Source organism: Ceratotherium simum, chromosome 23, assembly GCF_057802395.1.
Source record: "Ceratotherium simum simum isolate JZ-2026a chromosome 23, ASM5780239v1, whole genome shotgun sequence".
Taxonomy (NCBI): domain Eukaryota; kingdom Metazoa; phylum Chordata; class Mammalia; order Perissodactyla; family Rhinocerotidae; genus Ceratotherium; species Ceratotherium simum.
This window is the reverse complement of record NC_141922.1, coordinates 18,155,676-18,174,367: the sequence shown is the minus strand read 5'-3', so window position 1 is coordinate 18,174,367 and position 18,692 is coordinate 18,155,676. Positions and strand designations below refer to the sequence as shown.

The 18,692-nt window shown below is 47.4% G+C and overlaps 1 protein-coding gene across 1 annotated transcript; it reads right to left on the bottom strand.

The window, feature by feature from the left end:
• Window positions 1–6,653: 6,653 nt before the first annotated feature.
• Window positions 6,654–14,466, bottom strand: KLHL38 (kelch like family member 38). The gene is made up of 3 exons (XM_004431090.3): window positions 12,828–14,466; window positions 8,547–8,652; window positions 6,654–7,644 (listed from the first exon to the last, which is right to left on the bottom strand). The coding sequence occupies exons 1-3, from the start codon at window positions 14,178–14,180 to the stop codon at window positions 7,322–7,324; spliced, it is 1,782 nt and encodes a 593-aa protein (XP_004431147.2). The 5' UTR covers window positions 14,181–14,466; the 3' UTR covers window positions 6,654–7,321.
• Between the last annotated feature and the right edge of the window lie 4,226 nt (window positions 14,467–18,692).

The following is an 18,692-nucleotide window of genomic DNA, read 5'->3' as shown; positions in this document are numbered from 1 at the left end:
TGGACCTTAATTCCTGCTTGACTGGCATTTGGCAAATGTTGCTCACCTCGGACTTTCGGGAAGCTGCTTGGAAGCTATGTCTTGTGTACGTTGGCCTTGGAGGCCATTCAAAATTTGCTAGTTCCTGTGAGATGGTTTAGCTCAGTTCAATACACACTGACTATCTTTACAGTGCCAGGCCCTGTGCTAAGTGCAGGATACAGAGATGAAAGCCACGGTCCCTGCCCATGAGATGATGAAATGGGGGAGATGAGGATGAGTCAGTGCCATGGTGGCCCTGCCTGGGGCAGAATGGGATGAGGGCTCATCAAAGATGCCTTCTTGGGGGAGATGGTATCTGTTGAGGGATGAATAGTGCCTCTCTCCAAATTCATGTCACCCTGGAACCTCAGAATGTGAACTTATTTGGAAGTAAAGTCTTTGTAGATGTGATAAGGTGGGGATCCAGATGAGCTTATACTGGATTAGGGTGGCCCTAAATCCAATAAGAGACAGAAAAGGACTCAGAGAAGAGGGCCATGGGATGAGGGAGGCAGAGATTGGAGCGATGCATCTACAAGCCAAAGAATGGCACAGTTTTCTAGGAGCCACCAGAAGCTGGAAGAGACAAGGAAGGGTTCTTCCTTAGAGCCTTCAGAGGAAGCACAGTCTTGCTGACAACTTGATTTTGGATTTCTGGCCTCCAGAACTGTGAAAGAATAAATTTCTGTTGTTTTAAGCTACCAAGTGGTAATTTGGTGCAGCAGCCTTGGAAACCAACACAGTACCTGAGCCGAGTCCTGAGGGACAGCCGCCAGAGTCTTGCCCCTCGCTTTCCCAGCCCTCTTCCCTGTCTGAACACATCAAGATGGGAAAGCTCCATTGGCCTGTGAGGTCCGTGTCAGCAGGAGCCTCATTCACCTCCTTGTTCACTCTGTGACCCCCACATTTATCGCCGTGCCTGGCATGTAGTGGTTTTGCGTCAATATTTATTGAATGCATGAATAACCAAGTGTGTGAATGAATGAATGAACAGGGGAACAGTGCTCTCAAGATGTGGACCAGTTAGCAAGTTGCAGGAAATGTGTCCTTAGATGCAAAAAGTCACTGGAGCCAGAGTGGAGGGGGCGGTTCTGGGTTGTCTGGGTCAGTTGCTGTTCCTTGGTAGAAGTGGGCATTCAGGGAAGTTTTTCACTGAGGACACGCAGACTAGCCAGTAATGAAGACAGGGAGAAAGACTGAATAGAAAGGAGGAGAAGGGAACTTCACTGTGTTCATTGCCCACTGGATGTCAGACACTCTACTATGTCTGTTAATGTCCATCATCTTTCTTGTCATTCTTGAAACAGTCCTTCAGGGAGGTAAAAACTGCCCCCATTTTCCAGATGTGGAAACTGCGGCTCAGAGAGGTGGAGTAACTTGTCAAAAGTTGCATTGCTGGTAAGGGGCAGAACCTGGATTCCAGCCCATGTCTCTTCTGCTCCCAAGTTTGTGTTCTCCGCAGTACAACATGCTCCTTCCACTAATAAGCAATTGTTAAAAAGGGAAGGTAGTCAGGGTCCCTGAGGCTGGAAAAAGATTTAATGCCTTCCAAGTCCAGATGACCAGAGGGGGGAATTCTCTGAAAAATGACCCAAGAAGGCCTAGTGCTTGCAGAGTCCTGGGGATCAGATCATCTGATGGCCATCAGTTGGGAGCTTTCAGCTCACGTTGAATAGCGTTCTCAGGGTACAAATCAATGTGATTTTCTTCCCTACCATATTGCCTACCACTCTAGGCTATATTTTTCATTGTTCTCAGATAGATCTGCAATTATAATTTTTAAAGCTTAGATACCAACTGGGTTACTACCTGACTTAACCCCTAATTTGTCTGATAATTAGGCACTTATTTTCACTCAGAGAAGCTCGGACACTCCAATGGTGTTCAGAACCCATTCACTTGTGCATCTACTCATTCATTCCACGAATATGTCAGCTTAGTCTGTGTGCCAAATACTGACTGAACTTGGCCTAGGGGTTCACAGGGCACCAAGACTCAGTCTTTGCCCCATGAAGATCTCCCCTTCCACTTCCTTTCAACAAGTCTCTATGGCACCATCAAGTCTCTCTGGAGCTGTAATAAAGGGAGGGAGATGAGGGAGGCTGGTAGAAAGGTTAAAGAAGGTGAAGAGGTGGTGAAGGCTGAGGAAGAGTTCACTCGATGGGGTGGGAAAGGCATCGCAGCAGAGGGAATGGCATGTGCAAAGGCATGGAGGCATGGCATGTTGGAGTGGGGCAGGGGGTGTCAGACATCCTGAGAAGGACAAAGTGTTTAAGTAAAACCAGTCACAGTCCTTGTCCTCTGGGACATTACCGATTTTTTTCATAGGTGGCGAAGGTAAATTCAGCCTACGCTGGGACTTTGGTTTTAAGATGTGGCGACTCAGGACTTTCTATTGTTCACCAGAGAGGGTGGATGCAGAAGAGGGTGAGGCAGGATCATAAGGAGGGACCACCTGGAGGGGTGGGTGGAGGCTGCAGGTCAGGGGGATCACCTTCGGAGCCACCACTGCTTGTGGGCAGAGAGTCAGGAAGAGTTTGAATGGGGTGGGGCCAGGATGCAGGCAACTCTGTCCTGCTGGGACCGTGTCACTCTGCTGATGCAGTGACTGGCTGGCCATGTCCCGGTCAGTGAGTGGCCTGATGGTGGCCTCAGCATAGCCAGGCCTTCTTCCAAGGTGCCTGCTGGGTGTCGGGGCTGGGGGAGGGGGGTTCCAGTGCTGAAGACCAGCAGCCCCTCCAGTGCCCCACTTCTCACTCCTGTTCCAGATTCTTCCCTCCAACACTGTTTTCTCTGCTGGCTCCTCTCTTGCTCACTGGTTTATGTTGGGACCGGGTGTCTGATATTTTTGTTAGTGTTTTCTTGCTTTGCCCTAACCCCACTTCATTTTTTCCTCTTCCCTTGTTGCTTGTTGAGATGATTAGTCAGGCCATTTGACAGTTTTTACTTAAAATGTTTCAGTGTAACTGCTGCTGGCTAAATATACTTTGACCTCAGCTCTGGACTGTGGCTCTACTCAGCCAGTGAGACCAAGGAAGATTTGTGCCAAAACCTTCTCGCTCTTTCTTTTTGGACTGAGATTATCCTCAGCAGACTGGAAAGACTCGCTCGTGTCCTGAGGGTCATTTTGCAACCAGTGCAGATATGGGATTCGGCCAGTGGGATGCCCAGGTGAGTGAACGCACCTGCCACAGAGGCATCTTGTTTGATGCACAAAGCTGGCCTGCGTGTGTGTCCAAATCTGTTTGGCCCTGGTGCCATCTTTCTTTACGAATCCCAGTGGGCAATTGACATAGCTCTGTGCCCAAGGGGGACTTGGACAAGCTCTGAGCAGCCACAAACTTGAACAGCTTATTAAACGTTGGACTGAGACGAAGGGAGAAGAAAGTCAAGGCATTAGCGAGTCTCTGACAGAAGGCTTTTTGGAGGCCAGAGAAGGAGTTCATAGATGGCAAGACTCCCACTTCTAATTCCAGGCAAACAGGGCCTTCTAGAAAAAGCTCTTCACCCTCCAGGTTGGACCCAGGTAGGCCATGCTACTTATTCCCAAAGGTGCGAAAGGGGAGGGAAAAAGAGAAGGACAGAATGATCCCTTAGTAGAGCATCTGGGGGTTTAAACTACTGCCTATGCACACTGACCTCTGAGTTTGAGATGAGATCCCAGAGACAACATAGATTCAGCCTCTGTACTCACTTACTAGTTTGTTAATCCATTCATCATATATTTATTGAGGATCTACAATATATGTGGCTGACCCTGAGTCCAGCCCTGGGAATGCAGAGGCGAACAGCACAGAAATAAGGGTCTAGAGAGGAAAACAGTGATCAAGTAATTATGGATAGGATGAAGGTCTCAAAGAGGAATATATAGGAGACAATGGGGGCATTTAATAGGACAGCTATCCATTTAGTAGGACAGGCTGGGGTGGGGTGTGCCTGGAAGGCCTCCTTGATGCAGTGACTTTTAATGTGGTGTGAAAGGTATAAATTGAAATTATATCAGGTAAAGAGGTGAGAGAGGTGTGTATCAGGCAGGGTCAATTGCAAGTACAAAGGCCCTGGGGCAAGAGAGAGGAGGGAGAAAATAAGAATGGATGGCTGGAGCAGAAACAACTGTGCTGGGAATGGGTGAGGAGGGGGATCTTATAAGGCCCTAGAGGCTAGAATAAAGGATTGAGGGCTTTGTGCAAAGATCTCTGGGAAGTCACGGAATCATTTTAAACAGGAGAGTAACGTGATCAGGTTTGTATTTTAGAAAGGTTACTCTGGCTGTTGTTTGAGGAAGGATCAGAGGGGCAGGAGGGGAGGCAGCGAGTCCCTTAGGAGGCTGGTCAGCAGATGAGGACGGCTTGCAATGAAGATAGAGGGACTGGAGGCATTTGTGGTCTATTTCAGGGGTCTCGCTGACAGGACCTGTTGATGGATGGGATAAGGGTGGTCAGGGACGGCATCTCTGAGCAGAGACCTCAGGGAGATGAGGGAATCAGCCACGTGGGGATGGTATCTGGGGCAGCATTTCAGGTGGAGGGCACAGCAAGTATGAAGACAGAAAGTGGAAACTTGCTTGGAATTTGTGAGCCTGGAGGCCAGTGCGGCTAACGCTGTGTGAGGCGGGGGACATGGTGGGAGATGAGAACGGGAGATGAGAGCCAAGGGGTAGCAGGGCTGGGTGGGGCAGAATCTTACAGGTCTCTGAAGGCCGTCTGAGAAAGTTGGGAAGGATCTGGGGAGTTTTAGACAGAGGAATGACCTATTCAGACTCACCTTTGTGTTTGTAAACGATCACACAGGCTGGTGAGGTGAGAAGAGATTCAGGGGACCAAGGTGGAAGCAGGGAGACCAGAGAAGAAACAGTTGTAATAGTTCAGATGAGAAAAGATGGTGGCGTGGACTGGAGTTAGAGCTATGGATGGTGAGAGGAGGCTGGGTTCTGGATATATTTGGAACAAGTAGAGTATGAGAGAAAGAGAAGAGTTGAGACTAGTGTCCAAGGCTTGGGCCTGAGAAATTGAGAGAAAGGTGTTGCCCTCTCCCGGGACGGGGAAGCCTGTGGGAGGAGTCGGCGTGGTGAGGAAAGAGTGGTCTTGAACGTGTTTAGTTTGGGGTATCTATTCAACATCAAAGTGGAGATGTAGAGCAAGCCGTGGAGTCTGGAATTAGAGAAAACTGGAAAATCAGAAACCTTTGGGGGGTATTTAAAGCCATGCACTGAATGAGCTCACTCACCTAGGGAGTGCGAGTAGATACAAAAAGGTCTAAGGGCTGAGCACTGGGGCGCACCACCATTTATTAGTCAGGAAAATAAGGAGACAAGAATGAACTGCAGGGAGTAGGAGGAGAAGCAAGAGTAAGTTTGTCCAGAGGCCAGGTGAGGAAGGTGTTTCAAGATGGAGGGAGGGTCAGCTGTGTCGTATGCTGCTCGCTGGTCAAGCCAGACGAGAAATGAAAATGCACTGCCAGATTGCGCACTGAGGAGTCATTGGTTACCTTTGCAAGTACAGTTCCAGGGAGAGGTGGGATTGAGAGCCTGAACAGAGAGGTTCAAAGACAACAGGTTGGAGTAAGAGGCCAACTAAGGGCTAAGGGGACAGCGTCCAGGATGAGGAGCAGCGGCTGACAATCTGGACAGAGCATCTGGACAACAGCCAAGTGGTCTGGGGCGCAGGGCAGAGCTTCAGGCCCCAGCAGGAGAGACCAAAGTGCAAAAAATACAAGCTGGAAGAAAGGAAAAGTCTAGAACATGAACCTGGAGAACCGGACGAGGAGGAAGGCTTCAGCTTAGGGACACTCTGGTGCCAGAGTGCCAGGCTCAGGGCAGCAAGACTCATTTCCAGGTGCTTCTATTGAGGGGAGAGGACTTTGCCTACATCGCTGGGCTGGGACAGGGCTGGCCATGAGAGGATGGGAACGGATGGGAATGGGACCAGCACAGGAAGGTCCTGAGTGCTCGCAGCTGAGCAGGCAGTGTTTCTCGACCTGACTGCTCATTACAGTCACATGCCGCATTGCAAGGTTTCAGTCAACGAAGGATCACGTATATGATGGATCACACATACACCCGCATATAAAGTTAGTACCATATGGCCTGGGTGTGTAGTAGGCTATACCATCTAGGTTTGTGTGAATACACTCTATGATGTTCACGCAATGGCAAAATCGTTGAACGATGCATTTCTCAGAACGTATCCCTGTTGTTAAGTGATGCATGACTGTATGATGCTCTGGGACACTTTTCAAAAATACAGAGCTCTGGGCCCCGCCTCTGAGAATCCCTGTCCATCTCCAACGAGGCCCCATTTTTCAAATATCTCCCAGGTGATTGTAATGTGCTGCCAGCTTCAGCTAATTCCTGAGCTTGGCACTGAGCCAGGTGAGAGGCACTTGGAGATAAGGAGGGCCGTAGGCAAGGTCAGCCCTGATGTTGGGAGCGCAGTAATTGCAGTAATCTCTGAAGGAATTTGTTGGCTTTCCTCAGAAGAGCAATTCTCATAACATTTACCAAAATGAAAACCCTGATTAATTTTGCAGGTTTATAGCTCCCCGGAGGCTGAAGAAAAACATCATTTGGCACCAGAAACAAACTTTATTCTGGCCGCGCAGATAATTTTGCAAACGCTAGACCCTGAGTTGCACATACTTATCTGGAATTCCATTGTGCTGCATCCGCAGAATGCAGAGTTGTGGCCCATTGTTCATGCTGCCACCTGGACCAAGTGCTTCCTCTTTCGGGTCTCTTAGCCCTCTCGTTCCAAATTTCCGTGATGTTCTGGGCAGATGTGGTTTTTGTCAGCCCAGCATTTCTTCCTCTCTATCCCATTATGTGCAGTTCAGATAAATTGTCAAGGACAATAGTTAACCTCACCTCTGCCTGTAGGGACACGATCCAAGACTAGCCCATTATACTAATACAATCCTTGGAAACAGTGATTGGTGCAAGAGGTAGTCATGGAGTTCAAAAAGGGCCAATCAGCATCATTTTTTAGGGTTAATGTACGGATACTGGTAACGTCCTCTCTTGAAGATGCAAAGTGAGAGAATGTGAGTCTGAGTTTATCAATTGCTAATGTCCTTACACCATGTGGATGAAGAAGCTTGTTTGTAGAATGAAGCCTAATAGAGATGAGGTAGAGAAGGAGGGAGGGAGGGAGGGAGAGCAAGAGAGAGAGCGACTTCTGCCAACAATATGCCTGGTTCCAGGCCTCGGGGCCCTGGAACTTTCAGTCCTGTGAGCTCTCCCTGCACCCTTTTAGGGTGAAGCTTTGTGGAGTTGACTCCCGCTCTTGCAACAAGAGCATCTTGACTAAGACAGTTGGCTTTTCGGTTTCTTGTTGAGCTCACAGGAAGGGGGAAGTGTGGGTATGCACTGGAGGGTGAGGCAGGCATGGTCAAAGAGTTTGTGAGGCAGCTGTCCCTGGGATGTCCAGGTGTCTGTCGTGGGGTCGTAGCAGTCGAAGGAGGCCGAGTCCTCGATGCTGCAGTCCGTTGTCAGCCGCCGCCCGCCCGTCACGTAGAGCTTGTTCCCCATCACTGCGGCGCCGTGGTGCATCCTCCGGTCTTTCATGTCTGCACATTTGACAAATTTGTTGGACTGAGGGTCATAAGCAAGAATCCTCCTTGTGTAACCTGAAAAGCAAATGGCATATCGACAAGGTGAGCGTTGCTCATTTGGGACTGGAGGTCAGCAGTCTGGGGACATGTCAGATCTCTGCCATTGCCTAACACTGAGGCTGGACTCTGAACTCAAAAGCAGAATGTTTCAGAAACCTGCCCAAGGTCTAGGATGTGGCAGAGCTGGGGTGTGGACCCAGATCTGTCTGACTCTGACCCCTGAATCTTTAACCCTAAGTTAAGGTGGCACAATAGCCATTCTTAGATTGGGAGCAACCTCCTGCCTCCAGTGGCTTTCTCAGCCTCACTGGCTTTTTCATCTCTCTCCTATGCCCATCCAAGAGCTACAACAATCAAAGGAGCCTTTGGGAACTCAGAAACGGGTCCCCACAACAGCTCTATCTGGTGGGTACTTTTAGGAACCCCATTTTACAGATGAGCAAACTGAGGCACAAAGAGATTAATAATTTGCCTGAGAGTATACAGCCAGTTAGTGGTAGAGTCAGGATTTGAACCCAGGTCTATCTGACCCCAAAACCAGTCCTCTTTACCATGACACTATACTGCAGTTACAGAGAGATAACCCGTTAGTAGCTAATATTATTAACAATAGCAAACTTTTTTGAGTATTTGCCATTTGTCTGGGACGGTGCTAACTGGTTTAGATAGGTGAGCACATTTTATTATCACAGCAACTCTGTGAGATAGGTATTATTTCATTCCTTGTTTGCAGCTAAAGACAGGGAGAAACTTCTGGATGGGAAAAGAACTTTGTCAAGTCATCCACACTCCCCTAGTTGGATGGATGTGCTTTGAAAAAGACTGTCTTGTAGAACAACGTCGGTCTATTACTGACCCTTTTTCCATGGGAGATGCCAAGTTTGTGTCCAGCCTCACGATCCTCTGTTCAAACTCACCTCCCACGATGACAATCCGCTCCCCGAGCACCACGGCAGGGGCGCACACATTCTTGATCATTCTTGTCTCCATTTTGAACCACGTGTTTCTGGAAATGTGATAAACCTGAGGGAGAAATATAATCACGGCACTGCGTTTTAAAGTGATACATTTTTTAAAAAGATAGAAATAGTAATTAATGGGATGAAATAGGAGTGATTTTTTTCTTTTCACTTTTTTCCAGTTCTTAAAATGTAGGTATATTACTATCAATAAGGAAAATATAATTAACAGAAAGAAGAATATCATTAGAAATTGGTCTTTATGTGACCCCTTGAGATCAGTGGCTGTTTCTATCAACTGAACCAAGAGTCACGCATTTGTAATATACGTTTGCTTACGTCACTTGGAACATTTTTTTCTTGTAATGAGAAATGGAACAACTTGGGGATTCATAAAACCAATGATTTGTCAATCATTTTTATTTCTGGCTCATGTTTAAATTTATAAATGTTCCAGTGTATCCAAAAGGGTTTTAAGCCAGGAATAAATTTGGGGCTAAGTGAGAAAGGCTTTTGGACAGTTCATGCCTGAAACTCATTAGAATCGTAGGAAAAAAAGCACAAGGAAAGGAAGAAAGAGCAAAGAGGTGGGGGCAGGGCTCCTTGGCCACGCTCTGAAATAGAGCAAGTCATGATTCTTAGAACATATTCTCCTGTTAATTTCCTCTGTTTAAAGTTCAAATATCAAATGTAAATTAGTTCATTACTGGCAAAATTTAGCACAAGTGATATAGGATGGACTTCATATAGGAAAAGAAGAAACAAAAACATTCATTTACAGAAGAAAATGGTGCTGTGTTCTTCACTGGAAATTCTTTCTGGATAAAATATAATTGCCACCACATTAAAGGCCTTACTTTTTATCATTGTAACAAGGTTGATCTTCACTACCATCCTATGAAGTAGTTATACCATTACCTCCCCATTATTCAGATTAGACTATTGAGGCTCAGAGATGTTGAGTGACATGCCCAAGATCACACAGCTAGGGTGAGTGGAAGAACTGGTCTGGTTGAGGCCAGAGTCCATGTTCTTAACTATCACATTCAAGACTCTGCCTGGGGCCATGTAGGTGTGGCCTTTCTTGATGGAGGCTTTTGAGACTGGAGACCTCTTGAGGTCTGTGTCTGTCCTTTAAGTCATAGAGGAGGCCAAGTGCTAGAGATGGGCAAGAGCAACAGCTGTCAAGCCTCACGGTTTCATCTGAAAATTTGTAGGTGATACTCTTTGGAAAGTGGGATCCTTGAAGGAAAAGCAAACATTGGTTGCATTTTCCTTGAGTGAGTAATTGCCTCCTGGCCTTCTATTCTCTGTCAGCTTTGGTTATGGTTTCAAAAATAGATTAAACATTTGCTCACAATCCTCATAATACCCCTGAGAGGCTGGGGCAAGGATAACAAAGGATGGTCTTTGACCAGTGGAGGAAGTGATACTTTGTGACGGTAAAGAATTTGCTTAATGCCATCCAGAAATAGAGGTAGAAAGAAGGCCAGGTGGAAAGGTACACGTACACACACAATTTGCACAGTAACCCCACTGTTGATAGTTCTTAGAAGAACGTATGCCTGCAGATGAACCATCCTATGAAGAAAACTCTGAACCTATGTCTGAAAATCCAACCCTCCCCATCAAGTAACCCTAAAGCGTTCATCTTAAATTATATCTGAATGAGTAAAATTTCCATTTCAAAGTTAATGCTAAGTCGATAAGAAAAGCTTCCAAATTAATACTTTTATACTTTTCCTCTTCTCATCACCTCAGTGTAAAAGGATCACTAACATGTTAGTGGGTTTTTTTTGGCGTTGCAAAGGTCTTGTTTGATTATATTATGCATTCTTGATATGCCAGCTTAAAAGCTTTTTTGAGCTTTGTATTTATTCTTAGGAAGTCGATAACAATTTTGCAATGTGAAATCATCAGCATATTTGGTGACTTTATTTTGAAAAATAGTTTAAAACAGAGGGAGGTGCTCTAGCTTCACACAGAAACACTTTATTACATCTGTATTATGTGGCCTGAGCTTGGAGGGGAGCAGAACATGTCTCTCTGGGCTCAAGCAAATGAGTGGGATTTGGAACAGACTCAGAATCTGCCTGGATGGTCAGAGGGAAGCCAAAAATATAGGCTGAAGAAGGGGAGACAAGAAAAAAACAAGAAGAGAATTAAATTGGAATTTGTCACTTTTCTCCGTGTCTACAGGCACCTACTTAGCCCAAGCCACAATCCTCCCTTGCCTGGACCTTTGGAAGGGTCCCCAAACTCTCCTCCCTTTGTCCACTCAGGCCACCCTAAATCTCTTCTTCACAAGGTGTCCAGAGGGAACTTCTAAAAATGCAAACTGGGTTAATTCACCCACCCTGTTACTCTCAGGCTACAACCTCAATTCCTTGACAAGGTCTAGAAAGCCCTGCCAGATCAGCATCCTGTCCACAAACACCTAGCCCTCAAGAATGTTCCAGAATGTTCTATAGGAGGGGCTTCAGAGGCAGCAGTCTGGGTGGAAAGGGTTGCTCAGCTTGGGAAGGGGGCTAATGGAGATTCTGTGGGGACTAATCCCCCCTCCAACCTTTGTGCACCACCTGTCTCCCCCTTGTCTGTGTTGCAACTATATCGTCACGTTTTCAGTTCCTACAGGCAATGGGCTGTGCTCCTTTCTGCTTCAGGGCCTTTGTAGCAGCTGTTCTCTTACTCAAGAACACCACTCTTCCCTCAACAGATGAGTTTGACTCCTGCTTCAGATGGCAGAGTCATCTGCTCAGAGAAGCTTCCTGCCCCCACCTCTGCCCCTGTCATATCCTTTCATCCTCCCTATGATTTTCCCACCTTTTTTACTTATTATCCTCACCTGCCTCCACCTGCTTTCTCTCTCCTCTTGCCTCTCTGCTCAAGACAGCTTAAACCAACCTCACAGGATTCCCTCCAAGGTTCCCTGAACCCTCACACCCTCCCCGATTCCCTCTAGACTGTTTAGGGCACCCCCCTGTGCTCTTAGAGCACCCCCTATTCAGCATCTGAATTGCAATTGTCTCGTAAGCTCCTGGAGGGTAAGTGCAATTTACCAGTCACACCCATGTCCCCAGGGTCACTGTGGCTGGCACTCAATATAACTCCTATAAAGGAACAAAGCAAATAACAGGGGTCTCCTTGACTATCTTTAAAGATAGGCTCGTTATTTAAGTTTTTATATCATGAGACTCACTGCAGAGACTAGAATTTGCGTAAAGTTGGAAAACACTTAATATTCTGAATTTTTGGTCTTTATTAATAGCACTTCTCAGAGAGCATGTCAGTGAAGTTAGCATCTACCTATCATTTAAGGCAGGGGTTCCCAAGCTGGGTGCTTTTTAGCATCCCCTGGAGACTTTTGTAAACCGTAAAAGTCAGGGCCCCACACAAAGAGATTCTGATTCAGCTGAGCTGAGGTCGGGCTTCAGAGGACGTGGTAACATATTGTAGACTAATGCTTTGCGCATCTTCTTTTAAGGCCTTATTGATTTGGGTTAGAAGCATCCGCAAAATTCCTATAGGATTTCACTACCTGACATTCAATGTGTTCTAGCTTGAACTTTTAGATATATATTTTTTTTCCTTGAATAAAGATAAAGTCTTTGTGGACAGGGATTGTGTCTGTTGTACATTTGTGTGTATTAAACTTACACAAAAAGAATTCATAAATGGACAAAATCTTGCTGAAATTAAACTTCCTTCCTTCCATCTCTCTTTTCCTGTTTTTTCCTTCCCTCACAAATGACAAATGTGTTTGTGTGTATTATATGTATGTGTATATATGTATGTGTGCATGCAGGTATGTGTGTATCTATATGTGTATATGTATGTGAGTATGTGTATATATGTGTGTGTATGTGTGTACAATCATGCCCCAGATAACAACATTTTGGTCAAAGACAAACTGCATGTACAATGGTGGTCCCATAAGATTAGCACCATATATCCTAGGTGCGTAGTAGGCTATACCATCTAGGTTTGCGTAAATACACTCTACGATGTTCACAAATGATGAAATCACCTAACAGTGCACTTCTTAGAATGTATCCCTGTTACTAAGCGACACATGACTGTATATGTGTGCATGTGTGTGTATGTATCTATGTATATGTGCGTATGTGTATGTATCTGTGTACATGTGTGAATATGTATGTGTGTGTATATATGTATGTGTGTGTGTGTGTGTAGGCACACACTCATGCACTTACACAATGGGAAGGACCAGCCATTTACCTGGATAAGACGCACAGGGTTCTGCATGATGTCCTCTCCCCCAAAAAGGTAGAGTCTTTGGTCTTTCACAGCAACTGCAGGGTGGAGAACCCCCACTGGCATGCTGGCCACTCTCTCCCAGGTGTTGCAGATGCTGTCGTATCTCTCCATGGAGCCCATGGCTTCCTGCCCTTCTGCAATGCCCCCGATGGAGAAGATGAAGTTCTTATGGGCAGTGCTTCTGTGGGAGTAGCGGGCCGCCAGCATTGGCTGCCCCAGCCGCCACTGATTGAGTTTCAGGGAGAAGATGTAGACGTTGTGACTGGGCACACTCTTCCCTGCGCCAACAGCCATGCCTCCCAGCACATAGATGCTGCGGTGCAAGGTGACAGCTGAGGCCTTATACAGCCGGGTCGGGAGTTTGGCAAGGCTCTGCCATTGGTCGGTCTGTCTGTTGTACAGCAGAACATCCCTGGTGGTCTGCTGGTTGTCCTTCCTTCCACCCAAGAGGATGAGGAAGTCTTGGTAAGAGTTTCTTGGGGGGACATGCCATGGAGGTTGGAGGCCTGGGGCGCTGGTGGTGCTGTACAGAGAAAACATCTGCCTCTTGGCTGTCTCCAGGATGGTCTGGCATGAGGGCGAGGACTGAAGGAGGGCGTCGTTGGCGATGAAGTGGTGGAAGAAGGCCGGGTGGATGTACTGAAGCCTGACCTGCTTGAACAGTTCCTGCATGTATCGTTTGCGGGCCTGGAGGTCGTGCTTGATCCAAACCATGAGGGCCTCAAACACCTTTTCCTCCTCCCCACAGAGCCCGTCATCTCCAAGGTAGTCTCTCAATTCCAAGGCGCAGAGCTCCTTCAGGTCAGCTGATGCGGCCACCTCTGGGAAACAGGTCAGGGCCACCTCCCTCGCTTTCTTCTTGAGGGTCTCACAACTTAAGATTTCAGAGAGTCTGATCATGCCCAGGCAGTTGCTGGGGGTCAGCTGGCCCTGGAGGTAGGAGGAGCAGGCCTCAAATAGCTTGGGGTACTGCAGCATGGAGGCTGCCTCCATCAAGGGCAGAACATTCTCCGCTGTGATGTGCACCTCCCCCGTGTACACGTACAGGATCATCCGGTCCAGAGTCGTGGAGTCGATGCCTTTCAGCTGGACTTTGGCCTCATTGCTCTCCCGGAAGTTGCTGCAGAACATGGCCCTGAAGTAGGGGCTGCTAGAGGCCAGCACGTTGCGGTGGCAGGGGACCTCCCAGGCCCCAGCACAGATGCTCACATCAGTCAGGATCCTATTTTGTCTTAAGCTGTTGAGCTGCCTCAACAAGGCAGAGGAGAAGTCATGGTCCTTGAAGAGCAGGCCATCAGGTGACTCCTCGTCCATCCTACCAGGAGAGGGAGAAGTCCCAAGAGGGAGCACGTGCTGGAGGGTTCAGCTGGGGCTGCTCCAAGACTTAGAGCATCTATGTCCATTCACCAAGATGCTTGTGGGTATCACCAAGAATATGGCTTACCGAAACTGGAGAGGGAGGCCACCAACACCCCAGACCTCACAGCTGACACTTCTCTTTTTGGTTATGATTACTCCCAAAGCTAACAGGCATAGAGCATCTTCAGATAATCTGAAAAAACAAACAAAAATAACAAACCCCAAAAACCAAGTTGTTGGAAGTTACTTGATTGTCAGGGGCTGAAATGTTAGCTTGAAGCAAGATGACAGTCTGTGTGTTGACCTGCAGAAGTCTGTGAGCCTTTCTTCAGATTCTCAGCATATCTGTTATTTAGTAAACTCATCTAAGCATCTTGCCGGGTGTTAGTCATCCCCAGGGATGTCATTCCGGGGGTGTGGCCGTCTGGTAACTAGAAAGAAATGAAGGATGAAAATAGACCTTTGCAATGTTTTTTTTTCTTTTTCTTTTTTAAACATGACTTCACGGAGTCTTTTGGGTTTTGCTTTAAAGATGGGATAAATGGAAAGCAGAGAGCAAACAGTACGCTGGACAGGGTTTATTGGGTGGCATCTGGCAGTCTACCTGCAGCAGAATTAAACATCAGAGTACTTACCTTGTTTTCCTGCAGTGATGTCCGGCGGATGCCTTGTCCCGCTCGTCCCCCCAGGGAGTTCCCACCTCCAGCTCCGAGTGAAACCATCAACCCAGGCCTTTCCTTCAGCTGGCAAATGATTTGCCCTGGGAGAGTTCTGGATTTGTTTATGCTGAAGGCGCTTTCATAGTTTTCTAGAGCTTTGTGAAAGAACTGCCGGGCAGGGAGACAGTGTATACATTCCAGGGCTAAGAATAGTTGCATATGTACTTTCCACTGTTATGACATGTGACTTTCCAGTTGCCTTTTGCAGCAACTTGAGGGCCTGCAGGGCCGGCGCATGCCCACATGCCTTGTTTCCTTGGCAAGTGTTTACCTCGGCATAAATAGATCGGGAGGAACGGCTTCTCTTAGAGAAGATCTTGCTGCCCACTTGGAAATATCCTGAGTCCCTTGTCCTAAAAGTGCCTGGGAATTCTAGATGTCTGTAAATAGGTTGCTGTGACCTGCGGAGAGTCACTGAAGATAGTTCTGGGCTAGTGGAGGGTGGCGGATGGTCACAAGGGAAGCCAGAGCGTGGGCCCAGGGGTGCTGTTCTGTGGGTCTCTATTTCCCATCTGCCTGGCAGGATCATTGCAGAGCACAGTGATTTCCTCCTCCAGGCTCCAAGGTGATGGAATCTGTGAAAAAAGTTGTTGTTAATATTTGTGGAGCACCCTAGAGTTTTCAGACCAAGCCCTTGGTGGGCTTCTTATCCCAGGGGCTTCTGTTTTAAAGCGGCGAGGCCAGTGCTTCTCCGTGTCATGCCTGCTTCTCACAGACACGTGCTGATTGTTCTTCAGTTAGATTTCATAGTTCAGGCTGCTTTCCAGTTTTACTTTTCCATTTTCTCCTATCTGGGAGGCTTGGGCTAGAGGCAGGAGGCAAAGCATATCACTCCAGGGTGGGCCAGAGAGAGAGGGAGGGAGGAGGAGGATGGAGGAGGAGGAGGGAGGAGGAGGAGGAGAAGGAAGAAGAGGAGGAGATCTGTCATGGTGATGGAGTAGGAGGCAGCCTCCAAATGTGAGAAGCAGAACTGTGATGCAGGGCTATAGAACCACAAGGATGTATAAAGAGGACCCCTGGTCTGTCCTGCCCCTGCCTCCAGGGAGCCCTGATGGAGGGTACCAGCAGCAAGGGGCAGGGAAGCCTGGCTTTCTCTCCTTCTCAGGTCTTGCTTGGACTGTTGCAGCAGCCTCTCATGCCTATTTTTTCCCTTGCTCCTAGTTTCTTTCCTTCCAGTACACCCCCCCTGTCATCACCAGAGGAACCCCAGAGAAGGCAAATCAGAATCTGCCGGTCCCCTGCATCTTGCCGTTCGCTGGCTCCCCATGTCTGCAGGATAAAGTCCAGACTCTTTAGCAGGAATCAGATTGGTCTCCTGCCCACCTCCAGAGCGTCTCCTGCCACACCCCTCCCCCACTTACATTTTTTATTCTAGCTCGATCAGACAACTTGCAGATCTTTGTATGTGTCCCTTTTGGGAAGGCTGGCCTGGCCTTTAGCGTCCCACAGGGCAGCATGGAAAGAGGAGTGTCTCTCATTCAAGTTGCAGATCACAGAGTGGATCATGCCCAACAGAGTCCAGAAGGTCAAGGTTGGGCAAGTATATCCGTAACGTGTCTCTGGGGCCAGGGGCCTGGAGGCCAGAATTAGGAGCAGAAGACCTGAGCCAAGGGGGTCAGAGACCCTTGGAGGTTCAAGCAAGGAACCGGAGAGAGGAGCTGTTTATACAGGTGTCAGAGCTGATCATTATTCCTGGGCTCCTGCGTCATGCTGGGGATATAACAGGTGAGCAGCCACATTCCTTAAAGGGCCTGAGGTCCCTCTATTTCGTGCTTCTGTGCCTTTCCATGTGCTCTTCCCTTTGCTGTCTCTTCCATTTTCACTGCTGAAACTCCTATTCATCCTTCAAAACTTAGTTTGTATATCAGCTTCTCTGAAATTCTTCCTTAACCCTCTCAGACAATTAATTTCTCACTCCCCTGTACTGTTTCCAATTCCTCTACATATTTCTAATGTTGCATGCCTCATACCTCACTGCAACTGTGTTTACTTGTCTGTGTCTCTCTTATTAGAATGGAAGTATCTGGACAGCAAGAACCTTGTCTTAACTATCTTTCTAGCCCCAGCCCCTCGCACAGTGCCTGAATTATATATAGTTCCTGAACTGAGCTGTAACAGAATGGAGACTAGGGAAAGAGGGAGCTCTGTTGGGTGGGCTTCATGCCCCCGCCTGTGGTAGAGGTTTAGCAGGGCTGCCACGTACAGCTTGGTGCGTGTCCATTAGATGGCAGTGCACATGGCGCTCTGGAGTGGCCCTGGATGTCCCTCATTTAATCAAATCCAATAATATGATGAAGGGGAAAGTAAAATAATTGCTTTATACCACAGAGTAAGAGTTAAGGTCAAGGTTGGGAATTGAACTGAGGTCCTCCCAGCTCCAAGCTAATGCTTTAGTCCTTGGCCTCAGAGTCAGCGCAAGGGAAAAATAACTTCCTTATGGCTCTGAAAAGCCTGTGTTATTTCTCTTCCAGCGAGTGAGAAGCCAAAGGTTTGTTGTGAAGGCAATAGGTAGGATTTCTGGGAGTGAGCTAACATGGCGCCAGCCACTGGCAGGAATCTTGGAGTTCCCCCACATTCCTTAACTAATTAGACCTTCTGGAATCCAGCCCTGTCGAGTGTTCAAACGAGCCCCGGTGTGTAGTGTCAATGTCTGACCAACTGTAATAAATCCTTGGATTCTAAAGTTTAGAAAAAACAGGCCCCATTCCATTGTCCTGGTCTACTAGGAGAATTCTGGCTCTTCATTAAAGGTCAGAAAAAGACACAAAGAGAGTCTTGGTGTTTACTTCATAGCAAACACACACATATAACCCCAAGCCCAATCCCAAAGGCGTCTCTACCACCCACTTGTAACCCCAACCAGTCTACTTTCAATTCATGACTCTATTTGTCTCAGAGAGTTTTTACTTTTTGTCTTAACTTTATATCCAGACCTTCTCTGGAAGATGTTTTAGTTTAGGGTCTGAACATATGGGAACCTTAAAATAAGTGAGGACATTCAGCTCCTTGGCCCTCCTTTTGATGAAAGTCTGTATCAGTATGAGTCAAGACTCAGGCTTTGAGGGTAGAAACACTTGGGAGAATTTTGACATTTCCTTTTGGCATCCATGTGGTCTTTGGCAAGTAAATTATATTCTTCCAGCCTCAGTGTTTCTATCTGTTAGGTGGGGATAACCATCCTCGTCACGAAGAAATAATGAATGGGAAGCATCCAGTAAAGTGCCTGGCGCAGTGTAGGTTTACAGGAACTTATGGTTCATATTATGCTATTACTCTGAAAATAAGCTCCTTGGATTCCAATAGGTCTTGGTGCCCAGTTTTCAGCATCTGATTTGGTCTCCTGCTCACTCTAGCTGTTTCCTTTGCCTTGAACAACTGCTATGTTCCTCATTATTGACTCAGCCTCCAGGAGTCCTGGATTCCAGTCCTGGCTCTGCTATGGACTGGGTGTGTGTCTTTGGACAAGCGACTTAACCTCTCTGTACTTACTTTCTCACCCGGCCCTGAAGGCATGGGCCAGGTGACCTCTGAGCCTGCCCCTTGCAGTTCATCCTGTGGTTTGTGCCCTGAAGTGGCCAGAGAAGGGACTGCTAGAGCCTGGGCCTTAGCTACAGGGCATCCTCAGAGCTTCTGCACGTCTCTGGCCTGAAGTCTCCACCCCGGTCAAGCTGCCAGTGGGTGCTCTTTATTATTTTGCCCTTTGAAGTGAATTCAGAAAGCCTTCGGTTTCCTCCTGGAGTTTTGCATT

Excerpts from the sequence above, each read along its gene's own strand:
- KLHL38 (XM_004431090.3), bottom strand. The coding sequence starts at position 14,180 with ATGGACGAGGAGTCACCTGATGGCCTGCTCTTCAAGGACCATGACTTC. Across the intron at positions 8,653-12,827 it reads ACCCTGTGCGTCTTATCCAG|GTTTATCACATTTCCAGAAA; the intron begins GTAAATGGCTGG and ends TTTCTCCCTCAG. Across the intron at positions 7,645-8,546 it reads GCGGATTGTCATCGTGGGAG|GTTACACAAGGAGGATTCTT; the intron begins GTGAGTTTGAAC and ends TTTGCTTTTCAG.